Here is a 16,485-nt window from a genome sequence, read left to right on the forward strand (position 1 = left end):
CATTAGGCAAACACACAAACCTTATTTGAGCTAGAATACATTAGAAACTGTCAACTACTTTATCTATACTAGAGTAATTAATGAGAAAAAGAAATATTCAGCAAAATACTGATGAACTGTAATATCATTCATGGTAGCCTCCCCATTTTTGAATTTCAGGTAATGGACAGCTAATTGAGCTGAACCATCGTCATTTCTTTTGATTTCCCTGTCCAAATTGTAGTTGAAATGTAGAGCATGTCTGAAAAGAGATTCATATGCTATTTGTTAGGTAAGAAAATCAAATCTTTCTTTAAAGGTAATTGCTGCAACCTGTTGATATGAACTAAAATCAAATCAGAACTAAAGTATAGAAAAAAAATTCATGAAGTGTATTCGGATCCTAAAATTTTAATGATATTCAACCTGTGTACAGGTCATTTTTAAATATGATGCAAAGAAGCAGCTTCCTTATTGGCTGTTAAAAAGTAAATAAACCAAAAAGTTGATATTGTTCATTAACACAGCCTCACAAAGTTGTCTTTTGCACAAGAAGATATGGAAATTTTCAGTCTAATTACCTGCAAAACATTCCAACATACGAGACACCAATCTTTTTTGAGCAAAAATGAATAACCACTGAAAGGAAACCTTACAAGCAGCTAGTCTGGGCCAATGGTAAAGCTTGCTGGATACCTTTTTCCAGTAGCCTGTTACTGAGGGCAGAACTAAGCGTTTCAAATTCATCCGAGTCTGTGAGGAGACATTAAATGCAAAATCAAGAACATTTTTTTTTAGATTTTTGTACACTTGATCAACAGTAATAGAAAGAAAATAATGCAGTGTACTTTATACAAATAATGCGAACCTTTCCTAAGCCATTTGCATTGTGAAATATTTCCTCCATGTGCACATTTATCGAAAAGAGAATTTTCAAGATCTTTATGCCGATCGATGATGTGCCCAAGAAAGGACCTAAATTTTGCAAGAATTACATTGCCATCTCCACTTAGTGTTGTCGTTGCACTCCAATGCAAATGGTTCACACATGGTTGAATCAACTCTGCCAATACTTCGCAACCCTTTAGCTTTGATATTCTTGTTAAAATTTTACGAACCTCTAAAGAAAAGCAGATAATTGCAAGGAAAAGAATTGCTAAAGATGAAGCTTGCATACATTATTTGTATTGATTATAGGCATCAATTATCTATTTTTCCGAATCAGATCAAAACTTAGATGCCAGAGACCAAAGTAATGTTTCACAGTAGGAAACTTTTCTCTCATGTGCTTGGCAACAGAGCAGTGTCTGTCTGATACGAATGTGGATATTCCACAAGGCAGTGTAGCAAAGAATGTGATGCTTCGTTGAAACCCTTTGTACTCCATAGCTGAGCTGCTATCCACCCATTACGCTAGAAAAAAGTTGAATTGTTAGAAAAAGATTTATTTTCATACCTCAGTTACTGATAAAAAGCAATCACTTTAAATTGTGCCTTTGATGCAAAGTTATCAAGCATAGTTAAACATTTGTGTCAGATTTTATAGATAAAGTCTTTTACCACACTGTGAAGGCAAATGCAGTAGAGGCATTAACAATTCTTTATGGGCTAGACCAAGGCTTACAAACAAAACTGCATGTTACATAAAAATCAATTCACCTAACAATAATATGGTGAAAAGGACTTGTCGAAACTACTAAGAAAGGGTCAGAGGTACTTTCTTACCTGGACAAGATCAAAGTGTGTAATTGATAGTTTGTTGCAACAAAATACACTGTATACTCTATACTTAGCACTATGACCCATACTATCATGTCGTGCATCACCAGTTAGAATTAATTGTTCTCCAAAGCTTCTGTTGATACTGTTTCCAGTAAAGATAGACATAAGGGAACAGCTTCTTCTAAAGGAAAGGATAGTGTATAAGTTCTACTGCATACCCTAGGTCATGCAAACAATGGAATAAAAAATTATTTTAAAATGCTCTTTAACTGGAATATTGCAATCTTTTGATACAGTAGGCAATATTTAAAAAGAAAACAGGAATTTAATTGTCCTGTGAAATCTAAAGCAAAACACGTTGTTGGAAATAAAAGACTTTCTTTTGGCTACCTGTTCATGTCTCTACAGTCGAACTACTGCTACAAGGCACACTACTGGTTAAAGTCACATAACATTTAAACCAAAATATGTAAAAATATTTCAATTTAGCCCTTTTTACAGTGACACTTTGTTTACAGTCACAAGTTTTCAAGCAACATTTTGTGCGACTGTAACCGGATATTGCATAACTTAATATAATAACCATATAAATGGCAGTATATTAAAACATCTTTATTTAAAATAGATGTTTAAATTTGCTATTATTTGCTAAAATTGCCTTGGTTTCCACTCGTGCTGTTTGACTTGAAAAAACGTATCCCTTCGCTGCAGTCTGTTTGCTTTTTCACTTAGCTGATATTCACTGTTAAAAACTGTATTTCTTTCAGACCATTTTAGCAACGCCTCAATCAGCTGAGGAAATCCCCACTTTTGCCAGTCCTCATCCAATCTCACGAGGTCTGCTCTAATTGCTGGGAGATTTTCAAGGGTCATCCTCACATACCCATTCACTTTGATAAGTTTCCCCATTTCTTTAAGTGCTTGAACACTTGTCACCAGTTTCTTGTAGATCCCTACTCGTAGATCAGAAATGGAAAAATCCCGATTTGCCATTAATTCTCAAGATGTTTCAGCAAAGCGATCTTAAAAATCTTTACCCAAACCTTCATCTGGCAATAAAAATTGCTTCATGTCTCCCTGTGTCAATAGCATCATGCAAACAATGCCACAGCAAAGTAAAAATTATCAACAGCTATCTTAAGGCTACAATGACTGAAGAATGCCTAGAAAATCATTTAAATATGCAGCGAGAGAGATATTTCAAACGGAATTGACTTAGCAACTCTTCAAAAACAATTTTCCATCAAATCGATGAAGCTGATCTATAGTCCATGATAATAGACAGCTGAAAACTTGGTCTATCGATTAGAACCTGGTATCCCCTCAAAAACGTTATTGAACTTTTTTCTCGTTTAGATTTCATGACAGTGTAGAGTTGAAAATTTTTACTAATAGCACTTTATTCAATGTTTTATCGTGATTTTTCAATGCATAAAATATCTAATTTCAAAACTCTGAAATTAAGTTCTAGGAAATAATGTTCATTGCAAATCGTGAATTAAATTACATTTCTTGGGAAACAAGGATTGTTTTATAAGGGAAAAAATGCTTCTTGTAGGAAAAAAGGAGGTGGTCCAAAAAACTTTTTGTGTGCTACAGCCACAGACCTTCTCTAGTTCCTCACTTTTCATGAGCTGGAGCCCCACTGCACTCTGCCATGTCCTGCATAACAATCAGCAAAACTAAATACAGCTAAAGTGCAGAAGCCTCAACAGTCCAAGGGACATAAATATGCTGAGCAAGACATGCTTAAAACATTGATTGGTAAGCTTATCTTCCAAAGTATGCTTAATTGCTTATCATTCTATATAATTAATTTCGGCATTTAACTGTCTGTTAGTGAGGGCTAGACGGTTTCAATGTAGCATAGTGTTGCAATATCTTGTTCAACCTCATGTTAAATTCTTGCATTGCATTCAGGAAGCATCTTAAACTTGTGGGAGGGGGTATTGGCACTTTGAGGGTGTTTCTTTGATTAAATATTTTTAAAAACATAATATTATTATTATTATTTTGCTGACAAATGTTGTTTAATATCATCTCGCTGTGCTTTATTATGATGTGAATTAGTTGTTTCAAATCGAATAAGATTTCTATATATATGATTGGGTGCATTTCTCTAAAGTCTGTCCTGTTATAAGGAACCATGCATTTGATTTATGATAAATTGTCAAAGAACTTGAGAGCTGCAACCAACAAAGTTATGAAAGGAAACCATGGCGGAAGCTGAGAAGTTAAAAGGGGGAAAAATCAATCGGAGACCTGCAAAAGAAGCCTCTACTCTAGCTTTGAAAGTCTTAGATCATGTAGTCACAAATGCAAGTCCAGTAAACGAGGTACAAAAATGATTGGATAATTTTAAAGGAGGTTTGAACTTTTAGTACATAAGCACGAGGAGTTTACAAATTTAATCAAGGATGATGATAAGTATGAAATGGAGAAGTTGGATCTGATTATGACACTGCATGGGAGTGTTAAATGCTATTTATAGAGACCCTCGTTTTGTATCAGATGCAATCACACAAGAAATTACAAAATTCAGACCACTGCAAGATGGAGAAGATGCCCGTTTTTAGACTGTGCCCGTTTTGGTGCAATCTGTCAAACGATGCTAGAGCATGTTGAAGGAAGTTGGTACATCAAATGATATAGACAACAGTCATATGCTTTTAATCATAGGGCAAAAAATTTGTGCTGATGACAAAAAAATATGAGCATGTGACCTGGAGCAAAAGAAAAAAATCCAACTTTACAGGCTTTAATGTTATGGATAACAGTGAAGATAAAGTCTTGTATGCATGCTACAGCAAATCAGCTAACAGATCAACCTTTGTTCGTAACTGTGTTGACAGCAGCTGAGTAGAAATTGGAAGCTGTTATCCGGTACATCCTTTGTCGCTTCCATTAAAAATTTGATGCTTGACCAATTGTTGATTTATGAATGGCTTCAATTCCCATCTTTATCCAATACATTGTCACTTTGACAGTGGAAATCCATCATTTCTTCGAATTCAGAGGAGGAAATATCATAAAAATCATTAAATGGCATAAAATCAAGGTCATTTGCAAGTTTAACTTATAAACCTTGAAAAAGAGGGAACATTTTCCCGAGAAAGCAAAAAACAGCTATTTGATGAATGAATGGCAAGATTTGCTGCCAGCTGTTGTAGATTTTTTTGCAATAATTGCTTTGTCTTATGGCAAGCAAGTATCAAACAAGCTTGAATGACTTGAAATCTCTCGAATGACTTAAAATCTCTCGAATGACTTAAAATCTCTCGAATGACTTAAAATCTCTCGAATGACTTGAAATCTCTCGAAGAGTGAAATCTTCATCCTGTGTTCGAGTGAAACCTTCATAAAAAACTGAAATGACTTTTGAAACTTCTTGCATAAAAAAATATAAACATAAAAAAACTTCTTGCAACCATGTGTGTATAACCAAGTACTCGAATTAAGACTAAATTTAATTCTATCTTGCCATCGTGTTGTGCAAAGTCCATGCTAATCAAAACTAATAGAAAAAACGAGCACAGAATGACAAGAAACCAAATTTTTAACAGAAAATTCAAATCTGCTTCAAACATTCAGCTAAATCTAATTCAAAATAAGATTCTCAATGCTGTTCTTTCAGGTTAATTTGCCAGTTGTTTTTCAAAGCAACAAGCATTTGTATGCAAAAAACATGGGAACAATTGAAAAAAGATAGAAAAGAAAAAGTGACACAAACCTTAGCAGATGAACTGAAAGCACATGGTATTCCTCTACCAGCACAAGACCCTGAAGCTTCGAGCAAGGCAGTGCTATAAAATATTTGTAGATAGTAAAGCAGGAAAAGCAGATGAAAGCAACCCAAGACTTGCCTGTAAAAAAGCAAAATTGCACATTGCTTAGTATGTTATTCAGTCAGTCACTGAAAGTTTTTTTCTGTTTTCTAAAATAGTAACACCTACAATAAATTTCATATTTCATATTAAAAGTCTGGCAACATCCATAAACCAAACAAAGAAAAGAAAGCAGAAGAGTGATTGCAACAGTGCCACTGCAAGCTTTGGTCTTTTTGTAGCAGAGAGCCTTGGCGAATTAGATCCTGTCACAAGGAAAATAGCACAGCACGAAGTATCAAATATAATCGTTCAAGCCCAGATGGGATCATTAGGCCACCAGGCATCCAATGCAAATCCAATGTAAAAGGGGTCAATCTATGCCTCAAGCAGGTACGCAGGTACTTATGGATCAACTCAGTATCCTGGAAACCCAAGCTGGCTTCAATCACCCGAGCAGAGATCGCATAGACTGGATACTCAGTTCTTCTCTCACAATGTTGAATCACCTTAACCAGGCTATACGGCAAATCAGGATTCCCAGCTTCAAAAATTATAAATCTTACATACTTCAACAGAATCACACATTTATGTTAATGACTTCTATCTAGTATCAATGTATTCTACATTCAAGTAGACTTTCTTAAATGCAGAAAAGAGTGCTTGTGTTGTTTCTAAGTAAGATACTGTTCGCTTTCCTACTCTATATTGGAATGATATGCTGTTAAATGTTTCACCTAGAAATTAGCAAGGTAAAACATTTTACGTATTAGGTTTCATTTATTGTGAAAGGGCGAAATCATTAGCCATAATATTGAAAAAAATTTAAAGGTCAATGATGTAATAATATTAATTAGTCTTTAAGCTTACAACTTGCTACTACAGAGCAGTAGAAAATGGATAGCATCCACATTTGTTTGAAAGCTGCATTACACAATAACAGCTTCAAGTGTATTTTAGATGGGGCCACCACAGTGAAGTAACTTATTAAGAAAACTATATTATTATAGCTGAAAAGAAGTCCTGACACTATCTTTGAAGTACTGAAAAATAGGGTGTTGAAATGATTGGGGAGTTTGAGAATTTCCTGAAAAGTAGTAATCAGGGGGGTGGGTTGAATGGCAGGAAAGCAAGTTGGAAAGTTGTAGTAGTAGTAGTTGGAAAGTTGTAGTAGCAAGTTAGAGAAATTAAAGGCCTGCTTTCTTGATGCGTGCTTTTTGCCGTCGATACTTTTAGTGCCCTACAGATCTGGAATTCCGAACATGGCAACTATTGCTATTGCCTTCACCACCATGGTGACGTCACTGGTGTCATCAGCTACCACCAAACTAACAGATCTGATGGACATTGACCTGACCCCCAAAAATGGACATTGATCTCCCCTAAAAACACCTGCCCAACAGGATTACACCAGATCGAAATCTAGCAAAGGCCTTTCACTTGGACTAAAAAAGAAAATAAAATCTGCAAACCCATCCAACATTAACTCACCAAGCCTCACCCCGAACCGGTAATATAAGCTACAGTTGTAAGGCCCAAAAGGGGTGGGCACCAGAAGCAAACTACGATGTGTAAGGAACCGCAAGTAACAACAAAATGCAGTAGTAAAGTGGATGCTGGAGAGTAATATCAATCTGAGCAATTCGTTAATAATCGGAGCTGATAGCTAAGGAACCACTAATGTAGACTGTACTGTTGTGAGAAATACAAATTGTAATGGGATGCAATAGAAACATTGAGAATCGAATGCTGGCAGGTCGTCCAGTGTGACTTGCTACTGTCTGTGATGGATTCTGGTGAGGATAAGATGTCTTATTGAAACATTGTTTTTTTAGTTTTTACCTTCTATACCTATAAAAAACTGATAAGATACTTCAATAATGATATAACAGATTATACTAATAAGATATTACTGGCAATACTTAATGCTTATACTTATACGCAATACTTAAGTCATATAATATTCTGAGGATCTGTTTCCTAGGTAGCTTCAAGATAGTTCACACTGGTTCAAGCTTAACTTGATTTTTTTTATTATGTGAATGAACAAGTTATTGCTTCCAACTAAATTCTTTGTGTCATACAAAGATATTTTGTTTTCCTCACTTTGCGCTATGTTTTACAAGAGCTAGCTGAGAAATGTGTTTCTCAATGCTGTTTAAAAGCTTAATTTTTTGTTTATAAAGAAGATATTATAATCCTTCCAGATACCGGAAAACATAATAATGCTACCAAGAGATATTCCTGTCCTAATTTTTTACACCTTCCTTTCAAAGAGGGTCAGAAACAAGCAATATGTCTTGCACGAGGGGTAGGCCAATATACAAAGCGACAAAAATTTGAAGTATCAAAATACAACGCCCAACTATAGTGCTTCAGGAACATATTTTGCTGTCAGTTGAAAAAGTTTCATTCCAAGAAACAAGACATTCGATTTTGAATCTTTACCAAAAATCTGAATCTACTCGGACCTCTCTTATAGACAAAATACCTTTTGCTTCCAAACGCTGTATTATCCAGCTTTATAATTGGAAAAAAGATGCTACGAAGAACAAGGCTTTCTTTATGCAGAATGCAAACTTCTATTGCAGTCATGTTAAAAACCATAGAAATGTTGAAGAAAAAGGTGGAAGAACTATCAAGGAGCAGAAACGCAAATTCCTGTCTAAGTGGTGTCCTATACAAGCACGTGCTAATTACTTGAAACCAAATTTTATCTGAAAAAATTACCTACGAAAAATTTGGAAAAGAAATCCCGTCGTCTATCGCGTCTACAAGCTGTGAATTTCTAGCGAATGTCGCATTTTCAAGGAGAACTGAATATGACATTAATAATGATGATGATGATTATGCCATTGATGAAACTGATGATGATGATGATGACAACGACAATGAAGTTGATGATAATGACAATGACGATGGTTTTGAAGAACTCTAATTGATATTCAGCAATCAGACTATGAATATACAAATGCAGTATGAAAATGGCTATGAACATACAAAAACAGAAAATTAAAAAAAAAATTAATCAGGCTTCCAAAGAACGTTATTCACAAATCATACATATCTAAAAATTTATAGAAAGATATAAAGTATCAGCAATGTTAAGCATTTATGTGAATATTTTCTATAAAAGTGTTTTGTAAAGTGTAAAGTGATTCATGTAAAGTGTTTTATATTGAAAATAACTGTCAATTTATGGAATTCTTTATCGTACTGGGCAACATGAAGGGTATATCTACTTTTTAGGTGAATATTTTGTTAGAAAAGTTGTATTCACTGGGCTCGATCCACATAAGAAAGATTCAGACTTACAATGAATTTTGGAGATTTGAAATGTGACACTGCATCTCTGTTTGCTATTGCTCTCTTGTCCGATGTTCTAGATTAATTTATTTCAAAAGCTGAGCCAGATTAGGATTGAGACCCATTAAATGTGCGCTTTCATTGAGTTTCTGTTATGACAAATTCAAGCTGGGTACTACCCAAAGGATATTGTTTAACCCTCTAACCTTGTCCTACTTCTCCTTTGATTAAATCCAACAATGATATTCATCAAGCCTCATTAAGTCTTAAAAGGAGGCTGCTGGTCTGCTATTTTGAAAAATATAGAGAGTGAGAAAATGTTTTGATAGGTCAGGAGGCTGATAAGAATTTTAGGCCCTGATTTCACTGCATCGGATCACTTTTGCTACTGATAGCCTTTCCATTTACACCAGTATGAATTCTTGAGTGAGTGCTAAAATTTGTATGCCGTTAAGTAAAACTCCTTTAATACTTCAAAGTCCTTCTCTGTGAGGTGCAAAAAATTGCCCACATAATGACTGTTTGACTCATAACATAGATTCAAGAGACTGTCCTTGGACCTTCAAATTTCTCAACCCATTTCTACTGGTGATACAACATTATTGATCAAGTTATCCCACGAAGTTCAAACCTACCAGGCATTCGCAAAATTGAGTTCAATCAAGTCTGTTGATGCCAAATTGTCTCACTCCCGTGCTGATTCAAAGCGTCATTGTTGATCTGTATCACTTTTGATACAGATTGCCCTGTTTACACTGGGTTTTCACAAGTCCGGATCACTTGCGATATTTTGCTAGAAGGATCAAAAGTGATACGGTTAACTGTATCAGTTTTGCTATGGATAGCTAGGAGTGGTGTAAATGGGAGGCCAATCCATATCACTTTTGATAAAGATCAAAAAGTGATCTGTAACAGTGTAAAGTGATCTGTAACCAGAGGTTTTCGTTGCAGGGTTGCCAGATGGTCTGGAAACGAGCAGGCCAAACCAGCTTAAAAAAGTGGCCAAATTGGTCAAAAATAGGCCAAACTAAAATGACGTCATGAAGCATCGCTATGCGCATGCGTAGATATACATTAGGAAAACACATCATGAACCTCGAGAGCTGAAAGCAACTGAACAATTATAAAAGATAAACAAGAACAAATTTAAAGTTAATAACAAACAAAGCATGAAGCAAAAATAATAAAGTTTCACACAAGCTATTCATCTTGCATCATCACATCATCATCATCATCTTCATCTATTCCTTCTGTTGCATACATGGACGAATTGACCAGCTCTAACATCCTTGGAATGACACGAAAGTCTTTGCAACATTTATTTTCGAAATGCAAATTCGTTTTGATGCGCACGATTGCCTCAAGCATGACAGGAGACATCTTGTTCCTTGGCTTTGTTTTGACTGCAGTAACGTAAGAAAATATTCTTTCGACAACAACATTGCTGGTTGGTGTTGTGAGGCATGACAGTGCATAGCTTGCGAGTTCTTTAAATGGCCTCTCGCCCAGGGCGTTTTTGTATAAGAATACTGCAGCCCAAAATTTTGAGGAATCTTGTGGTATTCCTTCCTTCATCTCTTTGGCCCAGTCAATAAATTTTATCTTTCGATACTGTTCATCAATAGTTGACAGAACATCGCCTTGAATAAGGTGCTGCATGGGCAACTTTGCCAATGGCATACATTCCACTTGACTGAGTACACTCGAGGGGCTAAGATATGCAATGGATTGAAAAATCGCATTGGAATCTGGTAAGCGCTTTGCTACTTGAGCTGCAGCCTCCAGTAACAAGTGATGGCATCTTGCATCAATTTCCCTTCCTTGTTGAGCAGCAAGTTGCTTCCTCCCCATCATTTCGTTGCGTTCAAATATGTACTTAGCACCATAACCAACTTTATCTGATGCTACGTGGCTGCCATCAGGGAGATAAACTCGATTGGTCAGGCTGTTATGGAACAAATTCAGTTCTTTAATCATACAGTCTGGATCTAGGTCTGTTGCTTGGAAAAATGCATTTATCCTTTCAAATTCGTTTACTATGGGTGTAACGAAGTGAAAATACAATTTATTCACATTGTCTTTCATCATTTCTGCAATTAAACGTGCTTTGTATCTTCTAGAAGCATCAGCTTCTATTTCGGCAATTGAGAAGTAGGTTTTTAGCTCTTCCCAACTTACTAAGATGCTGTACAGCAATTTGCCTCTGACAAGCCATCTTGTTGTGGAATTCTTCTGAAAGGCGCCACTTACTTTCACGGTTTCATCATCGCCATTGATGATCTTGAAGAGATCTTTGTATGCTTCACGTCTTAGTGTGGTTTTTGAAAACCATTTTGGGATCTCGCTCAGCAAAAATCCAAGATTAGCAGGGAGTTTTTCGAAAGCATGTTTTATGCATAGGGAGAGTGAATGGCAGATACATTTCATAAGGATGCAATTTGGAGACACTATCTTCATCCTGGAATAAACAGAGTCATGCTTTCCGACCATTACAGATGCTCCATCGCATGCCAAGCCAACACAATCTTCTAAGTTTAATCCAGCATCTTCAAGACTTAGTTTTAAGGCATTGAATATATCTTCCCCAGTGGCGCTTACGAGGGAAACTGAACTGATAAATGCTGTGCAAATTTTCTCTTGCTTTTCGCTGAAATATCGCACTGTTACACACAAATATTTCTTGCATGATACATCTGTTGACTCATCTATGAGAACGGAGAACTTCTTGCCAGAAACATCGCTACGTAACTCTTCGTATAGGGCAGGAGAGATTACGCGTTTGATTAATTGGCTGCATTTTGTTCGATGAAGCTTCAGTTCTCCCAGTTTGCTCTTATCTCCGTGTTTCACAATTATTTCACCAAAATGGTCAACTGCCCGAATTGCACAATGACACGTTATAGCAACAGCAAGCTCAAGCTCGATCTTCTTCAGGACCTCATCATCTTTCTTCAAAAGAGTAACAATTTTTCTGTTCGAAGAAACTGCAGTGGAAGCTTTTTTATGTTTAGTAGAAGCCTCGTGTTGTTGAAGATGACAAAGCTTTGGGTTAACATTGACTTTACATAAAGAGCAGTATGCTTCATCTGTTCCATCCACAGCTTTTGTTACCCAAGGATGCTTTCTTTGCCATTGCGGCTTATACTTTCGAGCACTTTCATAGTAGCCTTTCCACTTAGTACCTTTGGGTTCCTTGCTTAAACTCATTATTGAAATCGAATTGAAATTTAACAGAGCAGTGAGTATTGCAATCGCGTGAATCTAAATGAAAGGTTTCTGATGTTTAGGGTTATATGAATCAAGTTTTTAGGGTCCGCAAGTCTTGTTGGAAGTGGTATATCCGATAAAACAGCCGATGTTTTGTTATGCCTCACATCGAGACATCCTGTTATTGTAGAAAACTAACTGGTGAATGTCAATTGAATATTTATAGCGCAGTGACCCCTGTAGCTGGTTATTCACAGCTTAACGTTATGTTAAGTGGCAAGTGATGAATTACATTACACTAACAATACAAAGCCCATGTCATGAAACTGCGAGAATACACTGTTTGAAAAAAACTTTTCAAAGGCCAAAAACAAAGTAAAAAAATTATTAGGATAAATTCGAGAAAACAGGCCAAAAAAGGCCAAATTTTAGTCTCAGGCCAAATGTTATTTTTTCAGGCAAATCAACATGAAAAAAGGCCAAAATTGAGAAATTTGGCCTTAAAAAGGCCAGTATGGCAACCCTGTTTCGTTGTGTAGTGAAATTATCTTCAGGAAAGTCGAAGATCTGCATGGAATGGTTATAAATGGACGCAATGTGAACAACATCAGATATACAGATGATACTGTTTTGATTCCTAAGACAGAAAAAAATCTCCAATATATTCTAGATAAAGTTACAAAAGAGAGTGAGTCCTTTAGATGGGCATTGAATGCTAAGAAAACATACTTGATGACAGTCCACCAACATGTACACTTAAAGCAAGTGAAATCTACATAAAACACATTGCAAAATTCAACTATCTAGGAAGCTTTTTTACATCTGATGGCAAATCTGATTATGAAATAAAGCGAAGAATTGCATTAAGTAAAGAGGCCTTCAACAAATAGAGATCTATTTAAACAAGTTCAAACATTACCATGTCAATGAGACAGAGAATCCTGAACTGTTATATCCGGTCCATCCTTCTATATGGATGTGAGACATGGAGTACCTCATCTGTTATATAGAAGCGTTTGGAGGCAACAGAAATGTGGTTTTTAAGAAGAATGCTGAAGATATCAAATGATATCATGGACTGATAAAATATCAAATGAGCAAGTACTCACAATTGCTAATGTGAATCGAAAATTGCTAGAAAACCATCAAAAAACAGGAAGATGACATTTTTGGGATATGTGGAGAAAAGGCATAGAGAACCTATCGCTAACGGGAAAAGTAGAAAGTAAAAGAGCAAGAGGCAGACAGAGAGTGACGTTTTTGAGCAACATCAAAGAATGGACTAACAGGACAAATGGAAATGAACTCATTCAAGCATGTCAAGATAGAGAAATTTGAAGGAGCATGATCGTCAACGCCTTAGCGCATGACACATAAAGAAGAACATTGTGCTAAAAGTTGAATATAATGCGAATGTTTTGCACATTTATAGTACAACAGATGAACGTCATATGTCCCTTCGGTGAAAATATGACTTAAATTTGATCGTGCAATCATACTGTAAAGAAGATTTCCGTTACTTTCAATTTATCCTTCTTGCTTTCTTGTCTCTTGCTTACTGAGCATCTGCCAACAGCATCTCACATGATGGCAGCAGTAACTATCGCATCTTTAATGATACCACAGCATGGCAACAAGATACGTAAAAGCCGTGGGTGTTGGGGTATAAGACCCTCCATTATTTCAACAAGTCTCAAACTTCAGCTCCATTCTCATAAATGACATGATTTTAAGCTGGCCAATCACACAGAAGATAACATGGTAGTTCTTGGCCTCCTGTTTGCCCCAACGGACAGTGCAAAGAGAAAGTCACTGGAAAAACGGATAATTTTTAAACTTGGAACTTTATATCCTTCTGGACTTAATAAACAGTTTACGTATCTTCAAAAACCACCCCCCCCCCTTTTTTCTTGGTTTTTTTTCTTCATATTAGTGTGCATAAATACATATACATATATTCTGTATTTTCGTATATGTATATATATATTTATTTTTATTAGCTTTTTTCATATATTTCTTTTCCATGCTCTTACATCCGTCTTCCTATTCCATTCGTCGAATTCCATATTCCTTTAACGGTTTTTAGTTCTATCATCGCTTTTCTAATTTACTTGATAACAGGCTATGAGAGCTTTTGACAATAAACAATGCCAGACCCAAACAGTATGGTACAAAACATTATTTAAGTGGCAGTAAACCCTGAAGCTAAAAATGAACAGCAGTGAGGAAATATATTTTTAGAAACTGGAAAGGTGATTGGATTTCAGAGCTCCATACTGATAGAAAGAACAAGCATATACAATGCCGGCCAAAAGTGTTGGAACAGTTCAATCATCTTTCCTACTAAATGTCTCCCCTCCCGCGCAAATTTTGCAACCCATGTTTAGCAACATGTTTATCCTTCTTCACAACATTGTATAAGGGGGGAAGGGGGTTCCATCTGCTTGAAAAAGGGAAATGAACTGAGAAATATACATTTATTAAGAGTACAATCTCGGCGTTCCAACTACTTTTGGCAGGCATTGTAGATCAAAGAGAGGGATCTGAAAAAACTGGCAAACATTAAGCTAGGATAATAAAGTTAAGACAATTAATCAGTTGTAAGTAGTAAAATAAAGAATTACAAAAATACAAACATATTAAGATTATTAGAAAAATAGAAAAAAGATTATCAACTGTGTTGCATACACTATTCAGCGACATCAAAAAATTAACGAGGATGAAATCACCTTTAACATTTTACCCGATGAGAAAGACAGTACTAATGAAACATAAGAAACAGTTACCAACCATCATTACTGCATTTTATATTTTTAAAGAATGAGAGATTTTTAATTTTACAAAAAACTCCTATCAATACTATTGGTTCTCAGTCTTTGTAAAAGATGGAAAGTTAAAAAGGCATCAAAGAGTGAAAATTAAAAGTCTCCAGAATATCAAACAAAGCAAAAGCAAAGCACTTAATTAAACAGTTTGATTTTTTCTTCAACAAGCAGAGAAACTCTTGGTCCACTCTTAGTTGCCTCGTTTTTTCCCACTCTGTGTTTCCATCTTATAATACTTTGGTAATCGTCCTTTATGATCTTTCTATATTGAATGGACGTTGCTGTTAAAAAAATGGTAAACTGGACCCTTCTTCTTGTCGAGCCAGTAGCCAGGCACAGAATCATCACCATTCAAATGTGTAAGATCCTTTGCAAAGCCTTCAAACTTAAACAGCCAAAAGACACCAGCATGATCAGTATATGTTGCCAAGACAACACCCTTTTCTTGTGATGCATATTTTTCCTTGAAAACATCCAATTCATGCTCAGTAAAAACCCTGGAATAGGTGTCCGTCAACTGCCAAACTTCTTCATCCCTGAGGCGTTTGAAAACGTTTATCTCACTTTCTTCAATCTTTCTACCACCATTCAGCACCCTTAATCCTACTTCCTTTTCTACAAGTTTTAACATGCAGACTGGTAAATCCGTATCCAATGTTATCTGGGTTTTGATTTCATTAGCACTTTCCTCTATCGATACACATGCCACCGCCGATACACTTGGTGTTGCAGCCACAACTTCTACAGTTGGTGGTGCAGTTAATGCTGGCGTAATAACCTTGAATGTAATCGACTCTTTAACTGTCATTATTAGATTTTTTTGAGTTGCCCATAATCTGAAGGCTTCTTTATATTGCCATTCTCCTTTCTCCTTGGAATGTCGTCTGGGATGCCTTTGATCTCAAAGTTTTCTTTCAAATAGGGAACCTTGGCATTTTTGCAGTTGATGGCTTTTGCTGTAAAACAATAGAAATCAATAACCCTCCCAGAAAATTATTAAAAGAGCTTCAAGTCTAATATGTCTAAAAGATCATATGGAGTTCAAGTAAACTCAGTTTTATTTCAAAGGAAAAGCAATGGAATTTTCACAGCTGCCTCACTTTATAAATAATACATAAAATGTTATTTGAAGGATGTTTTATATTTCTAGCTTCAAAATAATCAAAGATCCTACAGCCCCCAAAATGCATAAAGAATGGAACAAGTTTGTCTAGAAGCCAATACACAAGATAAGTTTTGTAAGAAGATTTTTTGATTGGTTTCGTTCACTTACGCTTGGTTGAAAGCAATTTGCAAATCTTTATGTGTAAAACTTTGATCTTTTTCTTTCACATCTAAAATATAGAGATTGATTTTTCATACAAACTTGTGGTCATGTTGAGAACACGGGTGTTTCATTTTAAAATGGCATACGTTATTTGACTAAATTCTGCAGCTCAATCCAGTGGCATCCTGTTATAAAAAGAGCGGGATCTAACAAACTGGCAATGAGAAATCATGGCAACACCTGTTAGTACAGATTTTGGCAGAATTTCACAATTTGACTGCGATAGAGACCCTACAATTGTTGGTGAAAAATGGAAGAAATGGAACATGCATTCGACCCTTTCATTGTTAAAAAG

General features: G+C 35.8%; 1 protein-coding gene across 1 annotated transcript; it reads right to left on the reverse strand.

Annotated features, from left to right (window-relative positions):
• Nucleotides 1-10,031: 10,031 nt before the first annotated feature.
• On the reverse strand, nucleotides 10,032-12,038 carry LOC135689904 (zinc finger protein 862-like). Its single transcript, XM_089114433.1, has one exon. It carries the CDS (start codon nucleotides 12,036-12,038, stop codon nucleotides 10,032-10,034), a length of 2,007 nt encoding a protein of 668 aa, XP_088970559.1.
• Nucleotides 12,039-16,485: the final 4,447 nt, after the last annotated feature.

The sequence above is a fragment of the Rhopilema esculentum genome, chromosome 20 (assembly GCF_057945365.1).
Source record: "Rhopilema esculentum isolate cy_ngs chromosome 20, ASM5794536v1, whole genome shotgun sequence".
Classification (NCBI taxonomy): Eukaryota; Metazoa; Cnidaria; class Scyphozoa; order Rhizostomeae; family Rhizostomatidae; genus Rhopilema; species Rhopilema esculentum.

Coding starts and splice junctions, on each gene's coding strand:
- LOC135689904 (XM_089114433.1), bottom strand. CDS start 12,038: ATGAGTTTAAGCAAGGAACCCAAAGGTACTAAGTGGAAAGGCTACTAT.